Source organism: Anolis sagrei, chromosome 1 (assembly GCF_037176765.1).
Source record: "Anolis sagrei isolate rAnoSag1 chromosome 1, rAnoSag1.mat, whole genome shotgun sequence".
NCBI classification, from domain to species: Eukaryota; Metazoa; Chordata; class Lepidosauria; order Squamata; family Dactyloidae; genus Anolis; species Anolis sagrei.
Genome location: NC_090021.1, coordinates 94,513,260 through 94,532,019, shown reverse-complemented (window position 1 = coordinate 94,532,019; position 18,760 = coordinate 94,513,260). Strand labels below are relative to the sequence as shown.

The 18,760-nt window shown below is 46.9% G+C and overlaps 1 protein-coding gene across 1 annotated transcript in view; it reads left to right on the top strand.

Annotated features, from left to right (window-relative positions):
* Positions 1-753: 753 nt before the first annotated feature.
* The window catches only part of NR2E1 (nuclear receptor subfamily 2 group E member 1), a 42,474-nt gene continuing 24,467 nt past the window's right edge, over positions 754-18,760 (top strand). Inside the window, exons 1-2 of the mRNA XM_060753131.2 lie at positions 754-1,222; positions 17,646-17,791. Coding sequence (XP_060609114.2) covers positions 1,198-1,222; positions 17,646-17,791 — 171 coding nt within the window. The 5' untranslated portion in view covers positions 754-1,197. The remainder of the gene's footprint in view (positions 1,223-17,645; positions 17,792-18,760) is intronic.

The following is an 18,760-nucleotide window of genomic DNA, read 5'->3' as shown; positions in this document are numbered from 1 at the left end:
AGCGCTTCCTCCTCCTCCTCCTCCTCCTTCTCGGCGTGGCCTCAAGTGACACTTTGGCTCCCAATCGGCATTAACAAGTCAACCACGGCACGGCGGAGGCAAATCGGATTCCGGCAAACCACACAAGCCCCCAAAAACCTTTAAATCTTTTCATGTTTCAAGAAAAAGAAAAAAAGAAAACTTTCTCTGCTGTTTGGAGAGGCGCTCCAACTGGACCGCGCACGCAAAGAGGCGGCGAGGAAGTTCATTCCCATCCTTGGCGGTGAAGGCTCCCCTCCCGCTCCTCCCTCCAGCCCCACGATGACGTCACACCCTGGGAGGGGAGGGGGAGGCCAGAGGAGAGAGAGTCCCTGCCCCCTCCCTCCCCTGTCAGAGGTGGGGGGGGGGAGGAATTATAGGCGCTTCAGGCTGAACGCTCAAAGCACAAAGTCAGCCAGTGGGATGAACTTCTGGAAACCTTTCCCTCCCTCCCTCCCTCCCACCCCCACCATCACCATCTCTTTTGCTTTTTGATAAATAGGGGTTGTTTTATTTTTTTTATTTTTGCTCGGTCTGTGTCATTCACTTTCTGAGAACTGCCTCCTCTGAGACCCCCCCCCCCGCCCTCTCCTTCCCCTCCCTTTCCTCTCCTCGCAGGGGCGCCCTCTCTCTCTCTCTCTCTCTCTCTCCTCTCCCTTTTTAATGGTTTGTTTTCTTTCCCAGCCTCAGTCTCTCTTTTTCTCTCTCTCTCTCAATCTCCGAGCCCCTTCTCTCTCTCTCTCAGATCTATCCTCTGGGAGGCTGCTCCGCATCCCCTTTTCCCAAGGGAAGACCATCCCTTTGCCGGAAAAAAAAAGCCTAACTTTGAGAGGGTTTCGGGGTTTGCTTTGCTCCCTCTTGCAGAAGAAGAAGGAGGAGGAAACGGCGCGCGCGCAAAACTAAAAGTTCCTTTGGAGGCGCGCGCCCTGCCGGGTCTGTTTTCTCCCTCGAGAAGAAAGGCAACAGCCAAAGTTCCCTCGGTCGAAAAGTGAGGGGAGGAGGAGGAGGAGGAAGGGAGGAGAGGAAAAGGAAAAGCAAGAGGAGGATGCGCCTCTTCGCCTCCCGGCGGCTGGACCGTTTCTGAGGAGGCGCCTGAAAAAGAAGAAGAAGCCGCGGGAGGAAACGCCAAGCTTGGGAAGCATCGGCGAGACCGCGTCTCTCTCTGCTGGGGACGCCAACATGAGCAAGCCGGCGGGATCAACAAGTGGGTAACCCATTAGGAGGAGGCTGCACGGCAGGGTGGGCACAGTTGGGCACCACTTGGGCCCAGGAAGCGCCAGGGCTGCGGCTCCCTGCCATGGGGTCCCGCCAGGTGAGGTTTGGCAAAGGCCTGAGCCTTTGCAAACTGCAAATCTCGGGAGGCCATGGCATGGAGCCCTTGCTGGCAAAGGGCATTTCAGTCTAAAGGAACCCTCGGCCTCGTCGGGGTGGAATTGGAAGCAGTTTGCCGCCTCTTTAGTGCAAGGGAGTTGTAGTTTGGAAAGTTGAGGCAGGAGAAGGTGAAAGAAAGGCCTTGTCGGGCTGCAACGCCCATGGAGCCCGGGCAACTAAAGTGGTGCCAAACTGCATTCATTTTACAGTTAAACGCAATGGCTGCGCCCTTTGCTTGTGTTGTGTGCTGAACTCTGGATCCCACGTTTTCCTCCTCTTCCTTTCTCTTCCTCTCCTCCTCTTCCTCCATTTTTTCCTTCTTCCTTTTCTTCTGGTCTTCTTCCTCTTCCTCTCCTCCTCCTCTTTCTTCTTTTAGTTTTCTTCTTTTTCTTCATGTCTTCTTCCTCCTCCTTCTCCTCCTTCCTCTTCTTGTTCCTCTTCTCCTCTTCCGCCTCTTCTTTATCTTCTTTCTTTCTTCTGGTCTTCTTCCTCTTCCTCTCCTCCTCCTTCCTCTCCTTCTTCCTCGTCTCTTCTTCCTCTTCTCCTTTTCCTTCTTTTTCTTCTGGTCTTCTTCCTCTCCTTCTTCCTCTTCTCCTTTTCCTTCTTTTTCTTCTGGTCCTCTTCCTCTTCTCCTTTTCCTCCTCCTCTTTTCCTTCTTCCTTTCCTTCTGGTCTTCCTCCTCAACCTCTCCTCCTCCTTCCTCTTCTCCTCTTCCTACTTTTCCTTCCATTTCTTCTGGTTTTCTTCCTCCTCCTCCCGCTTCTTCTTCCTCTTTTCCTCTTTCTCCCCCCTTTTTCCTTCTTCCTTTTCTTCTGGTCTTCTTCCACTTCTTCCCCTCCTCCTTCTTCCGGCTCTTCTTCCTCTTCTCTTCTTCCACTTCTTTTCCATCTTCTTCCTTTTCTTCTGGTCTTCTTCCTCCCCTCCTCCTCCTCTTTCCTCTTCTGCTTCCTCTCCTCCTCCTCCTCTTTCTTCTTTTCCTGCATTTAATGCATGCCTGGTGTCTGAAACTTCCTCTCGTGGGGAGCCCTAGCGAGGGTTCTGTGGGGAGGAGAAGGGGGCAATCTGTTGGGAAAGCGGATTGAACGGGAATCCTTTGCACACCATTTCCAGCCTTACCCAATAATCCTGCAAAAGAGGGAAGCAGGAACAATTTACTTAAAAGTCACATTTCGCTTAATCCTAAATCCGGGTGCATGCATTGCATACACCTCATAACTGGGGAATTTCCTCCTCTTTCCTCCCCCCCCCCTCACCCCAATCTCTCTCTCTCTTTGCCCCCCCCCCCCCCTCTTTAAGTCTGATTGACTGCTCGGGTCGGAGTCGGCTTCAGACGCTGAAAAAAAATCTGAAAAGGAAATTTGGGAGTTGAAATGTGCGTGATGGGGTCAGTAACGTGCACAATCCAATTTGGTCGGTGACAAGTGATGGCCGAGGAGGCCGTTGCAGAGCGCGATCCCAGGCCCATAATTACATTTTTAATGACTTTTGAGGGGAAGAGGGAGGAAAGGAGAGAAGGGAACACGTGCCCGGGTGGAAAACGGCCCTTGGCCCCTCGCTTTCCCCCTTCCAGGATGGGTGCTTGGTGTTGCTGGGAGTGCAGGCCCAGGGCCCTTCCACACAACTCCATAAGATCACACATTATCTGCTTTGAACTGGGTTATATGGCAGTGTGGACTCCGATAAAAACAGATATTGTGGGATTTCCTGCCTTGATCTTCTGCGTTTTAGGGCTGTATGAAAGGGCCCTGAGTCCACATTGCCATATGTTCCAGTTCAAAGCAGATTTTGTGGGATTTTCTGCCTTGATATTGAGGTTATATGACTGTGTGGAAGGGCTCTGATTTCTCAGTACCATCTATTCCAGTTCAAATCAGAATTTGTGGGATTTTCTGCCTTGATATTCTGAGTTAGATGGCTGTGCTAAAGGATCCTGAGTCCACACTGCCATATACTCCAATTCAAAGCAGTATTGTGATATTTCCTGCCTTGATATTGGGGTTATATGGCTGTATGAAAGGGCCCTGATTTTTCAGTGCTATCTATTCCGGTTCAAAGTAGTATTGTGGGATTTTCTGCCTTGATATTCTGGGTTAGATGACTGTGCTGAAGGGTCCTGAGTCCAGAGTGCCATATATTCCACTTCAAACCAGAACTTGTGGGATTTTCTGCTTTGATATGGCTGTGTGGAAGGTCCCTGAGTTCTCAGTGCCATATATTCCAGTTCAAACCAGAACTTGTGGGATTTTCTGCCTTGATATTCTGGGTTAGATGGCTGTGCTGAAGGGTCCTGAGTCCAGAGTGCCATATATTCCACTTCAAACCAGAACTTGTGGGATTTTCTGCTTTGATATGGCTGTGTGGAAGGTCCCTGAGTTCTCAGTGCCATATATTCCAGTTCAAACCAGAACTTGTGGGATTTTCTGCCTTGATATTCTGGGTTAGATGGCTGTGCTGAAGGGTCCTGAGTCCAGAGTGCCATATATTCCAGTTCAAAACAGAGTTTTGTGGGATTTTCTGCCTTGATATTGAGGTTATATGGCTGTGTGGAAGGTCCGTAGGTTCTCAGTACCATCTATTCCACTTCAAAGCATATATTGTGGGATTTCCTGCCTTGATATTGAGGTTATATGGCTGCGTGGAAGGTCCCCGAGTTAACTTTTATTCAGTTACACAGTTGTATCATCTAGCTCTCAAAACTTTAGAGAGTAAACAGTCTTTCTGGCGTGAGGTTGGAGGGAGAAAAGGCAACCCACACGTTCAACAGAAGGCCCAAAGCGAAAGTAAACACGTTGGGGAGGATAAGGGTATGGAAGAGGGTCTCAAACCTTTTCAGGAGCAAGAATTTGGGGGTCCGTTTGACCCGAGTGAGGGAGAAACATAGGACCCTTCCATAAAGCCCTATATCCCAGAATATCAAGGCAGAAAATAAACTGGATTATCTGAGTCTACACTTGGGCCTTCCCTCTAGGTGTTTTGGACTCCAACTCCCACCATTCCTAACAGCCTCAGGCCCCTTCCTTTTCCCCCTCAGCCGCTTAAGCGGCTGAGGGGGAAAAGGAAAGGGCCTGAGGCTGTTAGGAATGGTGGGAGTTGGAGTCCAAAACACCTCGAGGAGGGCCCAAGTTTCCCTTTCCCCCTGCTTTCCTTCCGCCCGGCTGCTGCTCGGGAGTGATGTCAGCGGTGATCTCTCTGCTTGGGTGGTAATCAGACCCCGCCGAGGAGTCCCCGCAAAGCCGCCTAACTTCTTTCAACAGCCCCTGATGGTAATTACAGTAATCGAAGCTGCCATATATCTTTAAGCAATTACCCGGCGGAGGCGCGCACGCACACAAAGCCCAGGCCCCGGGACGCCCCGTCGGTGGGGCGCAGGAGGGACGGGCCGGCCGGCCCAGCGCCGCTTCCCAGCTTCCCCGCCCAGTTAAGGCTCCTCCAAACTGGACCCCGAGTCAAGGTGGGGGTGGGAGAGGGTTCCCTCTGAAGCCTCAGACTTTTTTCCCACCACCGAATATTTTCCTTCCGCAAATAAGTAAAAGAAAGGAACAACAAGAGACACAGGGCCCTTCCACACAACCCTATATCCCACCATACCTGCTTTGAACTGGGTTAACTGGGTCCACACTCAGATCATGTGGGATTTTCTGCCTTGGGGCCCTTCCACACAGCCCTATGTCTCAGGATATCAAGGCAGAAAATCCAATATTATCTGAGTGCGGATTCAGATTGTTGTTTATTCGTTCAGTCGTTTCCGAATCTTCGTGACCTCATGGACCAGCCCAGGCCAGAGCTCCCTGTTGGCCGTCACCACCCCCAGCTTCTTCAGAGTCAAGCCAGTCACTTCAAGGATACCATAACCCAGTTCAAAAGCAGATTTTGTGGGATTTTCTGCTTTGATATTCTGAGATATAGGGCCTTCCACACAGCTAAATAAAATCCCACACTATCCGCTTTGAACCGGAATATATCACAGTGTGGACTCAGTTCAAAGAAGGCATTGTTGGATTTTCAGATTTAATATTCTGCGGTTCATGGCTATGTGGAAGGACCCCGGGAAACATAAAAACTAACCCGGTTAGAAGTGGGTGGACTTTAACTTTAACTAACCTGGTTAGGGTTAGTTAAAGTTAAATTCCACCCACTTCTATCTTGAGGCCCTTCCACACAGCCCTATATCCCAGAATATCAAGGCAGAAAATCCCACAGTATCTGCTTTGTACCAGATTATCTGAGTCCATATTGCCATATATCCCAGCCCAAAACAGAAAATATGAGATTTTCTGCCTTGATATTCTGGGATATAAGGCTGTGTGGAAGGACCCTCGGAGAGTTTGGAAAGCTTTGCCCAGGAATCACAGTGGATTAAATCCAGTCCATCGTGTAGACCTGGGTCTACTCTGCCATGTAATGCAGCTCGAAATGCATGTAACAATGGAACCAAACTTCAAAATGTTTCTGTTCCTGGTTTGAAAGTGTTAGTCCTGTTTAATTGTGCAGTACTTACTTTGAAAGTAGTTGTTATACTCCAAAAACTTCAGTGTGTTGTCGAAGGCTTTCGTGTCCGGAAGTATTGGATTGCTGTGTATTTTCCCGGGCTGTATGGCCGTGTTCCAGAAGCATTCTCTCCTGACCTTTCGCCTACATCTATGGGTTTATATATCACATATATAAAAATCCCATTTGCCTGGTTTCCAACCGACCTCACAACCTCTGAAGATGCCTGCCATAGATGTGGGCGAAATGTCAAGAGATCATGCTTCTGGAACATGGCCATACAGCCACCCAGAAACTTCGTTTTTTATGGTTGCCACAAACTATGGCCCCTTCCACACAGCTGACTAAAATCCCACATTATTTGCTTTGAATTGGAATATGTGGCAGTGTGGACTCAGATAACCCAGTTCAAAACAGATATTGTGGGATTTTCTGTCTTGATATTCTGGGATATAGGGCTGCGTGGAAGGGCCCTATATTGAATTGTGTTGACACTCCTGGGAAAGCTATTGCAAAATGTGCTGTATGATGTGACCGGAAAACAAAGTTGTTGGGTTTTTGTTTTTTTATTTCTTTTTTCTTTTATTTTCCTTTTTTTTTTTTTTTTTTGCAGTTTAATAAACTTTTCCTATAGTTTTATGACATTTAACCCAGGGTCCTTCCACATAGCCATATAACCCAGAATATCAAGGCAGAAAATCCCACAATATCTGCTTCGAACTTCGAAATGTGGGATTTTATTGAGCTGTGTGGAAGGGACCCCAGAAATAAAAATCATGTTACATCGTGTTCTATGGCAGTGTAGATCCAGCCTCCTGTAGAGCGATTGAAACAGCGAGATTGGCACCTTACCGGGGGTTGTGTTGTTGTTGTTGTTGTTGTTGTCAACAGGGGAGTGCATCTACATTATAAATTCAATTTACTTTAACAATGTCTTTACCCATCTCTGCTGAATTACACCTCCTGTGATACTATAGCAGTTAAAGCGGGGTCAAACTGCGTTAATTCTACGGTGTAGATGCACCGCATAAACCCGTTATCACTGAGACTAATGATTACATTGTCTCGCCGCGCTAATTAAATCGCTGTAATCTTCCGGGGAAAATCTTCACGTCCTTCTATTGAAGAAAGAGGAGAGAAAAAAGAAAAAGCTCAAACTTGTGTAGGAATTTATTTTTAGTTATTTATATTTTCCCGAGAGTTAAGATGTGGCATGCACGGGGGGGAAATGATTTAGGGGGAAAAAATTCCGAAATTAAAGAGAATACAATCGTGCCTTTTCTGAAAGGGTCAAACCAAGAGGTGCATTCAACAGGCTTTCTAGTTCGCCAGAGAGAGAAACACGGCAGCAAAATGGATGGAGGGGAACAGGGGGAAAGGATCAGGAAAGCCATCATTCCGAGAATTTGGAAAGGCGTTTAGAATGAAAGAAGCTCAATACGATGAGACGTGTATTTAAGAGATATATATTTGTGTGTGAGAGAGACGTGTATTAAAGTGGTGTGTGTGTGTGTGTGTATACACAATTATAATGGGGTCCCAGAGAAGTGAAAGGTCCCTGAAAGGTGACCCGCCCAGAACTGTGTATTTTCTGTTTATGGACAATATTTACCGCCAGAACCATGAGGGGAGATGAGAGAAGCCTCCCACAGGATGGCAACACATCTGGGAGTCCCTTGGGCAACTGGAGCAAGGTCCTTGTAAACAGCCGGATTCCCTCATACCAGAAGGACTTGCAGTATATTCACAATAATAATAATAATAATAATAATAATAATAATAATAAATCCCGCCTATATATATATATATATATATATATATATATATATATATATAAAACGTATATATTCTGGTGGAGTTTTTTGTTTTGTTTTGTTTCCGTGCCAGGAGCGACTTGAGAAACTGCAAGTCGCTTCTGGTGTGAGAGAATTGGCCGTCTGCAAGGACGTTGCCCAGGGGACGCCCAGATGTTTTGATGTTTTACCATTCTTTGTGAGAGGCTTCTTTCATGTCCCTGCATGGGAGCTGGAGCTGACAGAGGGAGCTCACCCACGCTGTCCCCGGATTCTCAGTCCTGTCGGCACAATTGGTGATATTTTCTTCAGAGTAGATTCGGACTGCTATGAATCCCGTGAAGGAAAGGAGAGGCAGCTTCGAAACAAGTTTTTCCGTGGACTCGGGGGAGATCGAGATTTTATGATCTAATTTCTGGCTGCATGGGTCCTCCCTTTCGGTTATTAATGAAAAGTGTCTATTTTAGGCTTTCATAAACGCTTGTGGTGCAAAGCGTTTGCCTTTTGGGTAGTTCCTGTATGTATTTTAGGAGAAAGTATGCATTAATTCATGCTCACGGACTTCTTCTACGCAAACCGAAACAGTCTGCATAAATCTGCGTGTTTTCTTTCGCTTGCAACGCGGGCGGTTTTGGGGAGCACAGCACCATTATTGGAGAGCAAACTTCCCCTTCAATGCTCCGTGGTGTATTTCCCACAAATGTATTTCTTTTATATTCATTTCAAGGAGACCGCCTGGCTGGAACAGTCCCGCTTTCCTCGGCCAACTTCAGGCGGAGCTCAGCCATTTGGGGAGTCCATTTGGGACCGAAATTGCCCCCCAAACTGGCCCCACAGGGGTTCAGAGACGGAAACTCTTTCCTCAGACTCGGCTGTAAGGCCCACGCGAGTCAAACTCCGAGGGTCGAAAAGGTAGTTGTTTGTGAAGGGAAGCGTCACGTCAAGTGCGTTGTCGAAGGCTTTCATGGCCGGAATCACTAGGTTGCTGTGAGTTTTCCGGGCTGTATGGCCACGTTCCTGAAGCATTCTCTCCTGACATTTCGCCCATATCTATAGCAAGTATGCTCAGAGGTTGTGAGGTCTGTTGGAAACTAAGTAAGTGAGGTTTATATGTCTGTGGAAGGTCCAGGGTGGGAGAAAAAACTCTTGTCTGCTGGAAGCAAGTAAGAATGTTGTAATTAATCATCTTGAGTTTTCCGGCCTGTGTGGCCATGTTCCAGAAGCATCCTCGCCTGTCGTTTCGCCCACATCTATGGCAGGCATCCTCAGAGGTTGTGAAGTCTGTTGGAAACTAGGAAAATGGGGTTTGTATATCTGTGGAACGTCCAGAGTGGGAGAAAGAACTTTGTCTGTTTGAGGCAAGTGTGGATGTTGCAGTTGGCCAGCTTGATTAACATTGAATAGCCTTGCAGCTTCAAAGCCTGGCTTCTTTTAGATTCTATCAGTTGATTCTCATGTATTTTGTGGCCTTCCTGAGGACAGAATCAGTGTTAAACTGGATCACATCTCTGTGCTGCCACGAAACATTTGTATTTCAAATCAATAATAAACTTAAGAACTTGGGATTATTCAAGCTTTTTACACAATATGCTCTCCCTGCTTCATTAGTTTAAATCATAAATTTTAGGCGGGAAGGTAACAGCGCTCCATGCTGGCCACATGACCTCGGAGGTGTCTACGGACAACGCCGGCTCTTCGGCTTAGAAATGGAGATAAGCACCACATCCCAGAGTCGGACACGACTGGACTTAATGTCAGGGGACAACCTTTACCTTAAATCCAATTATTACTCTTAACTAGGGCATATCAGTATGGCAGGCATCCTCAGAGGTTCTAAGGTTGTGCGACCTCTGAGGATGCAGGAGAAACGTCAGGGGAGAATGCTTCTGGAACGTGGCCATACAGCCCGGAAAACTCGCAACAACCCAGTGATTCCAGCCATGAAATCCTTCGACAATACACCTTGATTAGCATTGAATAGCCTTTCAGCTTCAAAGTCTGGCTGCTTCCTGCCTGGGGGAATATTTAGTTGGGAGGTGATGAGCTGGTCCTGATTGTTTCCTGTCTGGAATTCCCTTGTTTTCAGAGCGTTGTTCTTTATTTACTGTCCTGCTTTTAGAATTTGAAAAAAAATCTAAAATCAGAGTCAAAAGTCGAGTGTTCTCTCTCTTTGCAACAGAGGGTTGGTGTGAATGTTAGGGTGGGATGGAGGGTGTTTTGCAGAAGAGAGACTCCTTCCCTTGCATCCTGCCCTATTATGAGAAGAGGGCCTGGCCTCGTTTCGTGCCCAATTTGCCTTGCCTTTTCGCCCCACGTCGAAGGTAGAAAAGTCTGGAAGAGGGGGAGCGAGTTCTGTGTGTGTGTGTGTGAATGGGGGGGGGGGGGGAGAGAGAGAAGTGTATTGGGAAGATGCCGATGGGGGTGGGGAGACGGGGGTGGGGGGCAAGTCGAGTGCTCTGCCTGGCAGCCATTGTGTGCAGCCCGGATTCCCATGCTACCCTTTTTGACGGGTCACTGGTGGCCCAATAGGCAGGTGGCAAGGAGGGCGTGTAATTACACAGCTCCAGAAGCCCGGCTTGGCTCTCGCCACTTCCCGGAGGGAGAGAGAGGTCGCCTTCCCGACTCCTACCTTCCCCGCCACCCATCCAGAGAGAGAGAGAGAGAGAGAGAGGCCAAGCTTTGGCCTCTGAGCCGGGCCCGTTGTTGTTGTTGTCTTCGTCGTCGTCGCTGCCGCCTTTGCCTCTGCTCTCCTTCCCTTTCTGCCGGGGTCCCCCTCCTTCCCTCCTTCCCTCCCTCCCTCCCTCCCTCCTTTCCCCATCCCTAATCCCCCCATTCCTCCACTCCATTCCTGCACCCAGCAGCTGTCGAGTTGCATTTGGAGGAGAAGCCGCGGGCCGGCTGGCAGCTTGTGCTGATTGGAAGCAGTCAAACGAGCTTTCAATGGGGGCAAAATCATGAAGTTAACACTTTTATCTAATGTCCCTATTGTCAGGCCCCCAGGCATTGTCTTGCAGGCCCCGAAGGAAGGCAGGCAGGCCTGGAAACAAGCAAGGAGGGGAAGCAAGAAGCGCCAATTACTCGGCTCCATCTTTCTGCCCCTCTCTGCCCCAAATCTCCCTCACCCAAAGGGCCGGGGAGACCCACACCGCCTTGGCTTCCTCAGGATCCCCCAGAGCCTCCTTTCCAAACAAGGCGAAGCGCCCATAGCCCTATATTCCCCTCCTTTGGAAGAAGTCTCCAAGGGGCTCCAATTACTCGGCTCCATCTTTTCTGCCCCTCTCTGTCTTTCTGCCCCAAATTTCCCTCAGCCATTGAGACCCACACTGCCTTGGCTTCCTTCGGATCCCCTAGAGCAGGGGTTCTCAACCTTCCTAATGCTGCAACCCCTTAATACACTTACTTCCTCATGTTCTGGTGACCCCAACCATAAAATTAGTTTCTCACCCAAAGCTTGGCTTCCTTAGAATCCCCAGTGGTTCTCAACCTTCCTAATGCCGGACCCCTTCATACAGTTCCTCATGTTGTGGTGACCCCCAACCATAACATTACTTTCTTTGCTACTTCATAACTGTAATTTTGCTACTGTTATGAATCGTCATGTAAATATCTGATATGCAGGATGTATTTTCGTTCACTGGACCAGATTTGGTACAAATACCTAATACGCCCACATTTGAATACTGGTGGGGTTGGGGGGGGGATTGATTTTGTCATTTGGGAGTTGTAGTTGCTGGGATATATAGTTCACCTACAATCAAAGAGCATTCTGAACTTCACCAACGATGGATTTGAACCAAACTTGGCACACAGAACTTCCATGACCAACAGAAAATACTGGAAGGATTTGGTGGGCACTGACCTTGAGTTTTGGAGTTGTAGTTCACCTACATCCAGAAATCGCTGTGGACTCAAACAATGATGGATCTGGACTAAACTTGGCACAAATACTCAATATGCCCAAATGTGGTGGAGTTTGGGGGAAATAGACCTTGACATTTGGGAGTTGTAGTTGCTGGGATTTATAGTTCACCTACAATCAAAGAGCATTCTGAACTCCACCAACGATGGAATTGAACCAAACTTGGCGGACAGACTGGAAGGGTTTGGTGGGCATTGACCTTGAGTTTGGGAGTTGTAGTTCACCTACATCCAGAGATCGCTGTCCAGATCCAATGATGGATCTGGACCAAACTTAGCACGAATACTCAATACGCCCAAATGTGAACACTGGTGGAGTTTGGGGAAAACAGACATTAACATTTGAGAGTTGTAGTTGCTGGGATTTATAGTTTCCCCTACAATCAAAAAGCATTCTGAACCCTACCGATTGAATTGGGCCAAACTTCCCACACAGAACCCCCATGACCAACAGGAAAAACTGTTTTCTAATGGTCTTTGGTGACCCCTCTGAGACTCCCACGCGACCCCCCCCCGCCGGGGTCCCGACCCCCAGGTTGAGAAACGCTTCCCTAGAGCTTCCTTTTCCAAATAAGGCAAAGCTCCCTTATCCCTAAATTCCTCTCCAAGGAGTTCCAATTACTCGGCTCCATCTTTCTGCCCCTCTCCGTACTTCTAGCCCAAATCTCCCCCACATCGCCTTGGCAAGGCCGCCTTTTCTCCCTCAGGATCCCCCAGGAACTCCTTTCCAAACAAGGAAAGCGTCCTCAGCCCTCAATTCCGACGTCTTCCTTCCTCTCTTTTGGAAGATGTTCCTCCAGTTCTGCCCACAAGGCTTGGGTTCATTCATAGCTTGTAAGGACCTGTTGAAGCTCACTCTCCCTTGCGAGGATCTCACTCAGGACTGCTTCTGTGCTTTCCTTCGATGGATACTTTGTTGTTGTTTATTCGTTCAGTCGCTTCCCACTCTTCGTGACCTCATGGGCCAGCCCACGCCAGAGCTTCCTGTCGGCTGTCACCACCCCCAGCGCCTTCAGAGTCATGCCAGTCGCATCACTTATGGATACTCACCAACCTGATATGATGACACTTTGCATGGGCTAGCTTGGCATGAACCAGATGGTGGCTTGACCTTCAGGCATAGCCTCATTTACCCTTAGGGTTTTTGCTAAAGTTCATGACCTCACAAGACATTTTAGTCCCAAAACCAGGTCTGGGCAAACTTCGGCCCTCCAGGTGTTTTGGACTCCAACTCCCACCATTCCTAACAGCCTCGGGCCCCCTAAGCGGCTGAGGGGGAAAAGGAAGAGGCCTGAGGCTATTAGGAATGGTGGGAGTTGGAGTCCAAAACACCTGAAGGGAGGGCCCAAGCTTGCCCATGTAGAAATATCAAACTCTGGTGGCGCAGCCAGTTAAACACCGCTGAGCTGCTGAACTTGCTGTCGGAAAGGTTGGTGGTTCGAATCCGGGGAATGGGGTGAGCTCCCGCTGTTAGCCCCAGTTTCTGCCAACTTAATTCGGAAACATACAAATGTGAGTGGATCAATAGGTACTGCTTCTGCGGGAAGATAACCGCGCTCCATGCAGCCATGCTGGCCACATGACCTAGGAGGTGTCTAGGGACAACGAGGGCTCTTCAGCTTAGAAATGGAGATGAGCACCATCCCCCAGAGTCGACCCGACTAGACTTAATGTCAAGGGGAAACCTTTGTCTTTACCCAAATATTAGAAATGAAGGAGATGTAGGCAGATATTCCAAACTTGTCTTCAGGGAGACTCATGGAGCCAGATGGACAGACAGATGGAAAGGGTGGTGGTGATATCTATCTGTCCCTAACAAAAGGAAATAAAGCGTTGATTTGTTACCAAACTCCTAGGGAGTTGTTAGATCCGTTTCTTTTCTAGGTGTTTTTACAACAATCAAAACATACAAACCAAGCAAAGAGAAATCATAGTAAACAATATGGGGTTAATGAATGCTGCTGCGGTTTCCCACCGATGGCGCAGAATTATTATTATTGTTGTTGTTGTTTATTTATTTATTTATTTATTTGCTATACTTGTATACCGCCGTTTCTCAGCCTAGCCGGCGACTCAACGTTGTTGTTGTTGTTGTTGTTGTTGTTGTTGTTGTTGTTGCTGCCAAAAACAAACAAACAAAACGATCAAGAATCACGGGGTTGTGAGTTTTCCGGGCAGTCTGGCCTCACAACCTCAGAGGATGCCTGCCAGGTCAGGAGATAATGCTTCTGGAACATGGCCATACATCCCGAAAAACTCACAGCAACCCAACAATCAAGACGAAACATGAGACAAAATGAACTCAATACAATTTATAAACAACCGAAATTAACCAAGGATAAACTAAATAAACATAATGTAAATTAAACAGATATAATTCATGCACTTTGACTCCACCTTCACTGACATGACTCTACTATGGAATCGTGCCAGCGGTAGTTTTTATAAGGACTTTAGCCTTCTCCGCCAAAGAGTCTCCAAACTACAAATCCCAGGATCCCACAGCATTGATTCTACAGAGCGGGCGCACCCTTAGATCAGATGGAGTGGTGTTGCCCTTTTGTGAGAACTTAACTATTGTGGTTTGCTGTTTGAGGCAGTGGCCTCCCTTGACTCAATGGCAAAACTGGTCAGCAGTTGGGGGGGAAAACAACTATTTTTGCCTGGTGTGGAGTTTTTTGCATGGTCTAGGAGTTGTAGACCATGAAAGTATGTCTCCCCCCAACATAATGGACCCTTAGTATCCAAAGTAGCAATAGAAGTAGTGTTACATAGAGTAGACCCACTGAATCAATGGGGTTAGCTATGCCTGGACTCACCAAAAAGTCAATTGACCAGGTTTAATTCTGTTCCAGGCCCCTTCCACACAGCTGAATAAAATTCTACATTTTCTGCTTTGAACTGGGATATGTCAGTGTGGACTCGGGTAACCAGGTTCAAAGCAGATATTGTGGGATTTTCTGCCTTCATAGTTCTGGCTAATAGGGCTGTGTGGAAGGGCCTTCAATTTGATGGACTGAAAAGGTGTTAGGAGCGACTTGCTTCTTGTGTGAGGAAAATTGGCCGTGGTCAGCCGTGGCCCAGGAGACGCCCTGGTGTCTTACCACCCTATGAGAGACTTCTCTCATGTCCCTGCATGGGAAGCTGGGGCTGACAGACGGGACCTCACCCAGCTCCCAGATTCAAATTGCAGACCTTTCGGTCAGCAGTCCTGCCCGCACAAGGGTTTTACCCTTGAAGGTTGCCCAGGGGACTCCAGGATGTTTTACCATCCTATGGGAGGCTTTTCTCATGTCATCGCATGTGAAGCTGGAGCTGACAGAGGGGAGCTCACCCCAGTAGTTCAGCATACACAAGGGTCTAACCCTAACCCATTAAATACAATGAGAAGGAAAGGTAAACTGTATACAATGCAATTTTTGTGTGTGTATGTCAGAAGCTCCTTGCAGTGCTTCTGGAGTGAGAGAATTGGCCTTCTGCAGGGACGTTTCCCAGGGGACTCCAGGATGTTTTACCATCCTGTGGGAGGCTTCTCTTATGTCCTCGCATGGGAAGCTGGAGCTGACATACAGGGGCTCACCCCAGCAGTTCAGCAGACACAAGGGTCTAACCCCAACCCATTAAATACAATGAGAAGGAAAGGTAAACTGTATACTGTGCAATCCCTTTTTTGTGTCAGAAGCGACTTGAAGTGCTTCTGATGTGAGAGAATTGGCCCCCTGCAAGGATTGTCCTGTGAGAGGCTTGTCTCATGTCCTCACATTGAAAGCTGGAACTGACAGATGGGTGCTCACCCCAAAGTTCAGCAGACACAAGGGTCTAACCCTAACCCTAACCCATTGCGCCACCACAGCTCCTTATGCAATCCCTTAAACTCCTAGAAGGAAACCCAGGATATAAATGTCATGTGTACATTAAATCTATGGATTTAATATTCTGAAGTCCTCTATCTTAAATGGTGCAACTCCCTCTTCCTTTTGCACACTTACTCACTCTTCCTTGGGATTCAACTCCAGCCAGATGACCAACAGTGACTTCCAGATAGACCTGTCAGATTGCACTGATGCTTCAGATAGCAACCTGAAGTACAGGCTGACTATCCATTATTCAGAATTCCCAAATTCAATGTACTCCAAAATTATCCATGTGGATGGCTGTAATAATGGCAACTTTGCTTTCTGGTGGCTCAATATATACAATCTTTCATGCATAGGATTATTAAATATATTGTTTATAGTACTATCTTCAAGCTACGTGTATAAGGCAGGCATGGGCAAACTTGGGCCCTCCAGATGTTTTGGACTTCAACTCCCACAATTCCTAACAGCCTACTGGCTGTTAGGAATTGTAGGAGTTGGAGCCCAAAACACCTGGAGGGGCCAAGTTTGCCCATGCCTGGTACAAGGTGTATATGAGACATAAAAGAATTTCATATTTAAGCTTTGGTCCCATCTCCAAAATATATCATGATGCATATTCAAGTATTTCAAAATATCAGAAGTAGGAAAAACTTCTAGTCCCAAGTTACTTACAGCAACTTTCCACCTATTCTTTCAGCTACAGTTTTGGCACTCTTGGCAGTCCCTGAAAGTAGTCCCCAAAAGGAGCTGGGTCCTCTTGAAATATGGAAGGACTCCTGGCAGGGAATCACACTAGGTGACTTTAGAGATCACCATGTAGCAAAGGTCTGAAAAGTTATATACTGAGACTTCAGGTGGTTCTTGGCAATATTTGTTCAGGAGGGGTTCCCCTTTGCCTTCGTCTGAGGCCAGAGGAGTAACTTGTGGGCTTCTGTGGCTGAGTGGGAATTTCAACCCTCGTGGCCAGAATTATAGTCCAATGCTCAAACCACTATACCATTCTGGCCCCTGCTTTTGGGGCTGCAACTCCAAGTCCAACAGCCTTAGAAGTCTTAAAAATACCCCTGACTTTTCTGTTGTGCAGAGCATGTTTTAGTTAAGTCCCATGCAAAAGACATAGGCAAAAAGAAAAAGCAACAGAAAAACTTTACTCTTATCAGCAGAGGCATAAACTTGCAGTGTTGCATACAAAATCAAATAAACTTAGTATTTGTAAGTAACACAGAATTAGGCTTCTTTATCTTCATTCAAATGAGAGAGCAAAACATAAACCTTGAGTAAATAGCTATTCCACTATAACAAAGAGCATCGCTGTTAGAGCATAGAAGCATTACAGAATATTGCTTCTCTTCCTCAGCGTAGCGTATTGCTTCTCCAAACTGTATTGGCCATGGTCAGATGTGGCCCAGGAGACGCCCTGGTGTGTTACCATCCTGTGAGAGGCTTCTCTCATGTCCCTGCATGGGAAGCTGGGGCTGACAGACGGGAGCTCACCCCGCTCCCAGATTCAAATTGCAGACCTTTCGGTCAGCAGTCCTGCCCGCACAAGGGTTTAACCATTGAACCAAGGGCACTTGCAGTGCTTCTGGTGTGAGAGAATTGGCCTTCTGCATGAAGGTTGCCCAGGGGACTCCAGGATGTTTTACCATCCTGTGGGAGGCTTCTCTCATGTCCTCACATGTGAAGCTGGAGCTGACAGAGGGGAGCTCACCTCCCCTCTGTCCATACAGTTATACCCCACCAGGTGTGGCCCAAACATGCTAGCTGGCCTACATTACCAGCTGCACATAATAATTAGCATCATAAGGTTTTTCTTTAACACACACTTGATCCTGCTACGACTTACTGTAACATTGTTGTTGTTTTAATGCTTGTTGATGTATTGTTTTAATTATGATTTATGTTTAATTGTGGTTCTACTTTTGCAATTGGTTGTATTGGCATCGTATTGGTGCCCAATGTATAGCATTGAATTTTGCCATTATTTATGTGCAAACTGCTTTGAGTCCCCCTAGGAGCGAGAAAGGTGGTGTATAAATACTGTAAATAAATAATAAATACATTTTCTGTGCTCTGCTTCCCATTCAGGTTTTCTGTCAGCTTCATGTGCCTAGCCATAATAACATTCACTTCATAGAAGCAGATTACTTACTTTCTTTTCTCATTCTCTCTCAATCTCTTACTTACTTACTTCCAGGCCGGATTTTGGACATTCCCTGTAAAGTGTGTGGTGATCGCAGCTCTGGCAAGCACTATGGGGTCTACGCCTGTGATGGGTGCTCTGGGTTTTTCAAGCGAAGCATCAGAAGAAACAGGACCTATGTCTGCAAATCTGGAAACCAGGTATTGACTACTGCAACAGACACTATTATTACTTCACTAGTCTATCTTCCCACCCACCCACTCCCACTCCATTTGGAGATAGATAAATAGATAAACTATTCTGTTTTCCATTACCCTCAACCCTGTGCATCCAACAGGAAAATTTGGCTAGAGAAAAATGAGTTGCACCAAGGGTGTCCCTGACATTTTTGTATTTCTGTGTTTGTATTTCACCCTTTGCCAATGTATTTGCTATGTACATGGTTATGGGATTGATTCAAGGTATCGAATATTATTCAATAGGCTGTGATGAAGCATTTACTCCAACATTTTTGACAAGTCACTCTCACTTTCAGAGATTAAAGATTTCAAAACCTACAGACAATCAAAGACTGCTCTGAACTCATCATCTATACAGTGGTTCCCAACCTTTGGACCTCCAGGTGTTTTGGACTTCAATTTCCAGAAACCCCATCCAGCTTACCACTTGTACTTGCACTTTATTTTACCCTCTAGTGCAATTAAACCCCATTGTTTTGTCCCATCTGATCCTCCTCCCAGATACACTGCATTGCTTATTTCACCCAGTTTTTTAAACTTTTTAATATTTGCAACTGGCCCTGCCCGCTGTGTTCAATTGTTGTGATTTTATATTGCACTGTGTATTTACTTTGTATTGTTTTATTTATTTTATTTTTATTATATGTTATTGCTGTATTTTTATGCTGTATATTTGCATTGTTGTAATTGCTGGACTTGGCTTCATGTAAGCCGCCCGAAGTCTCCTTGGGGAGATGGTGGCAGGGTAAAAATAAATTATTATTATTATTATTATTATTATTATTATACCTGCTGTTAGGAACTGTGGGAACCGAAGTCCAAAACACCTGGAGGCCCAAAGGTTGGGAACAACTGCAGAATGACCTGTAGAGGGAAGGATCCTATATGTTTTAACCATGGAGATCCCTTTTGAAATCCTTTTCATCTGAT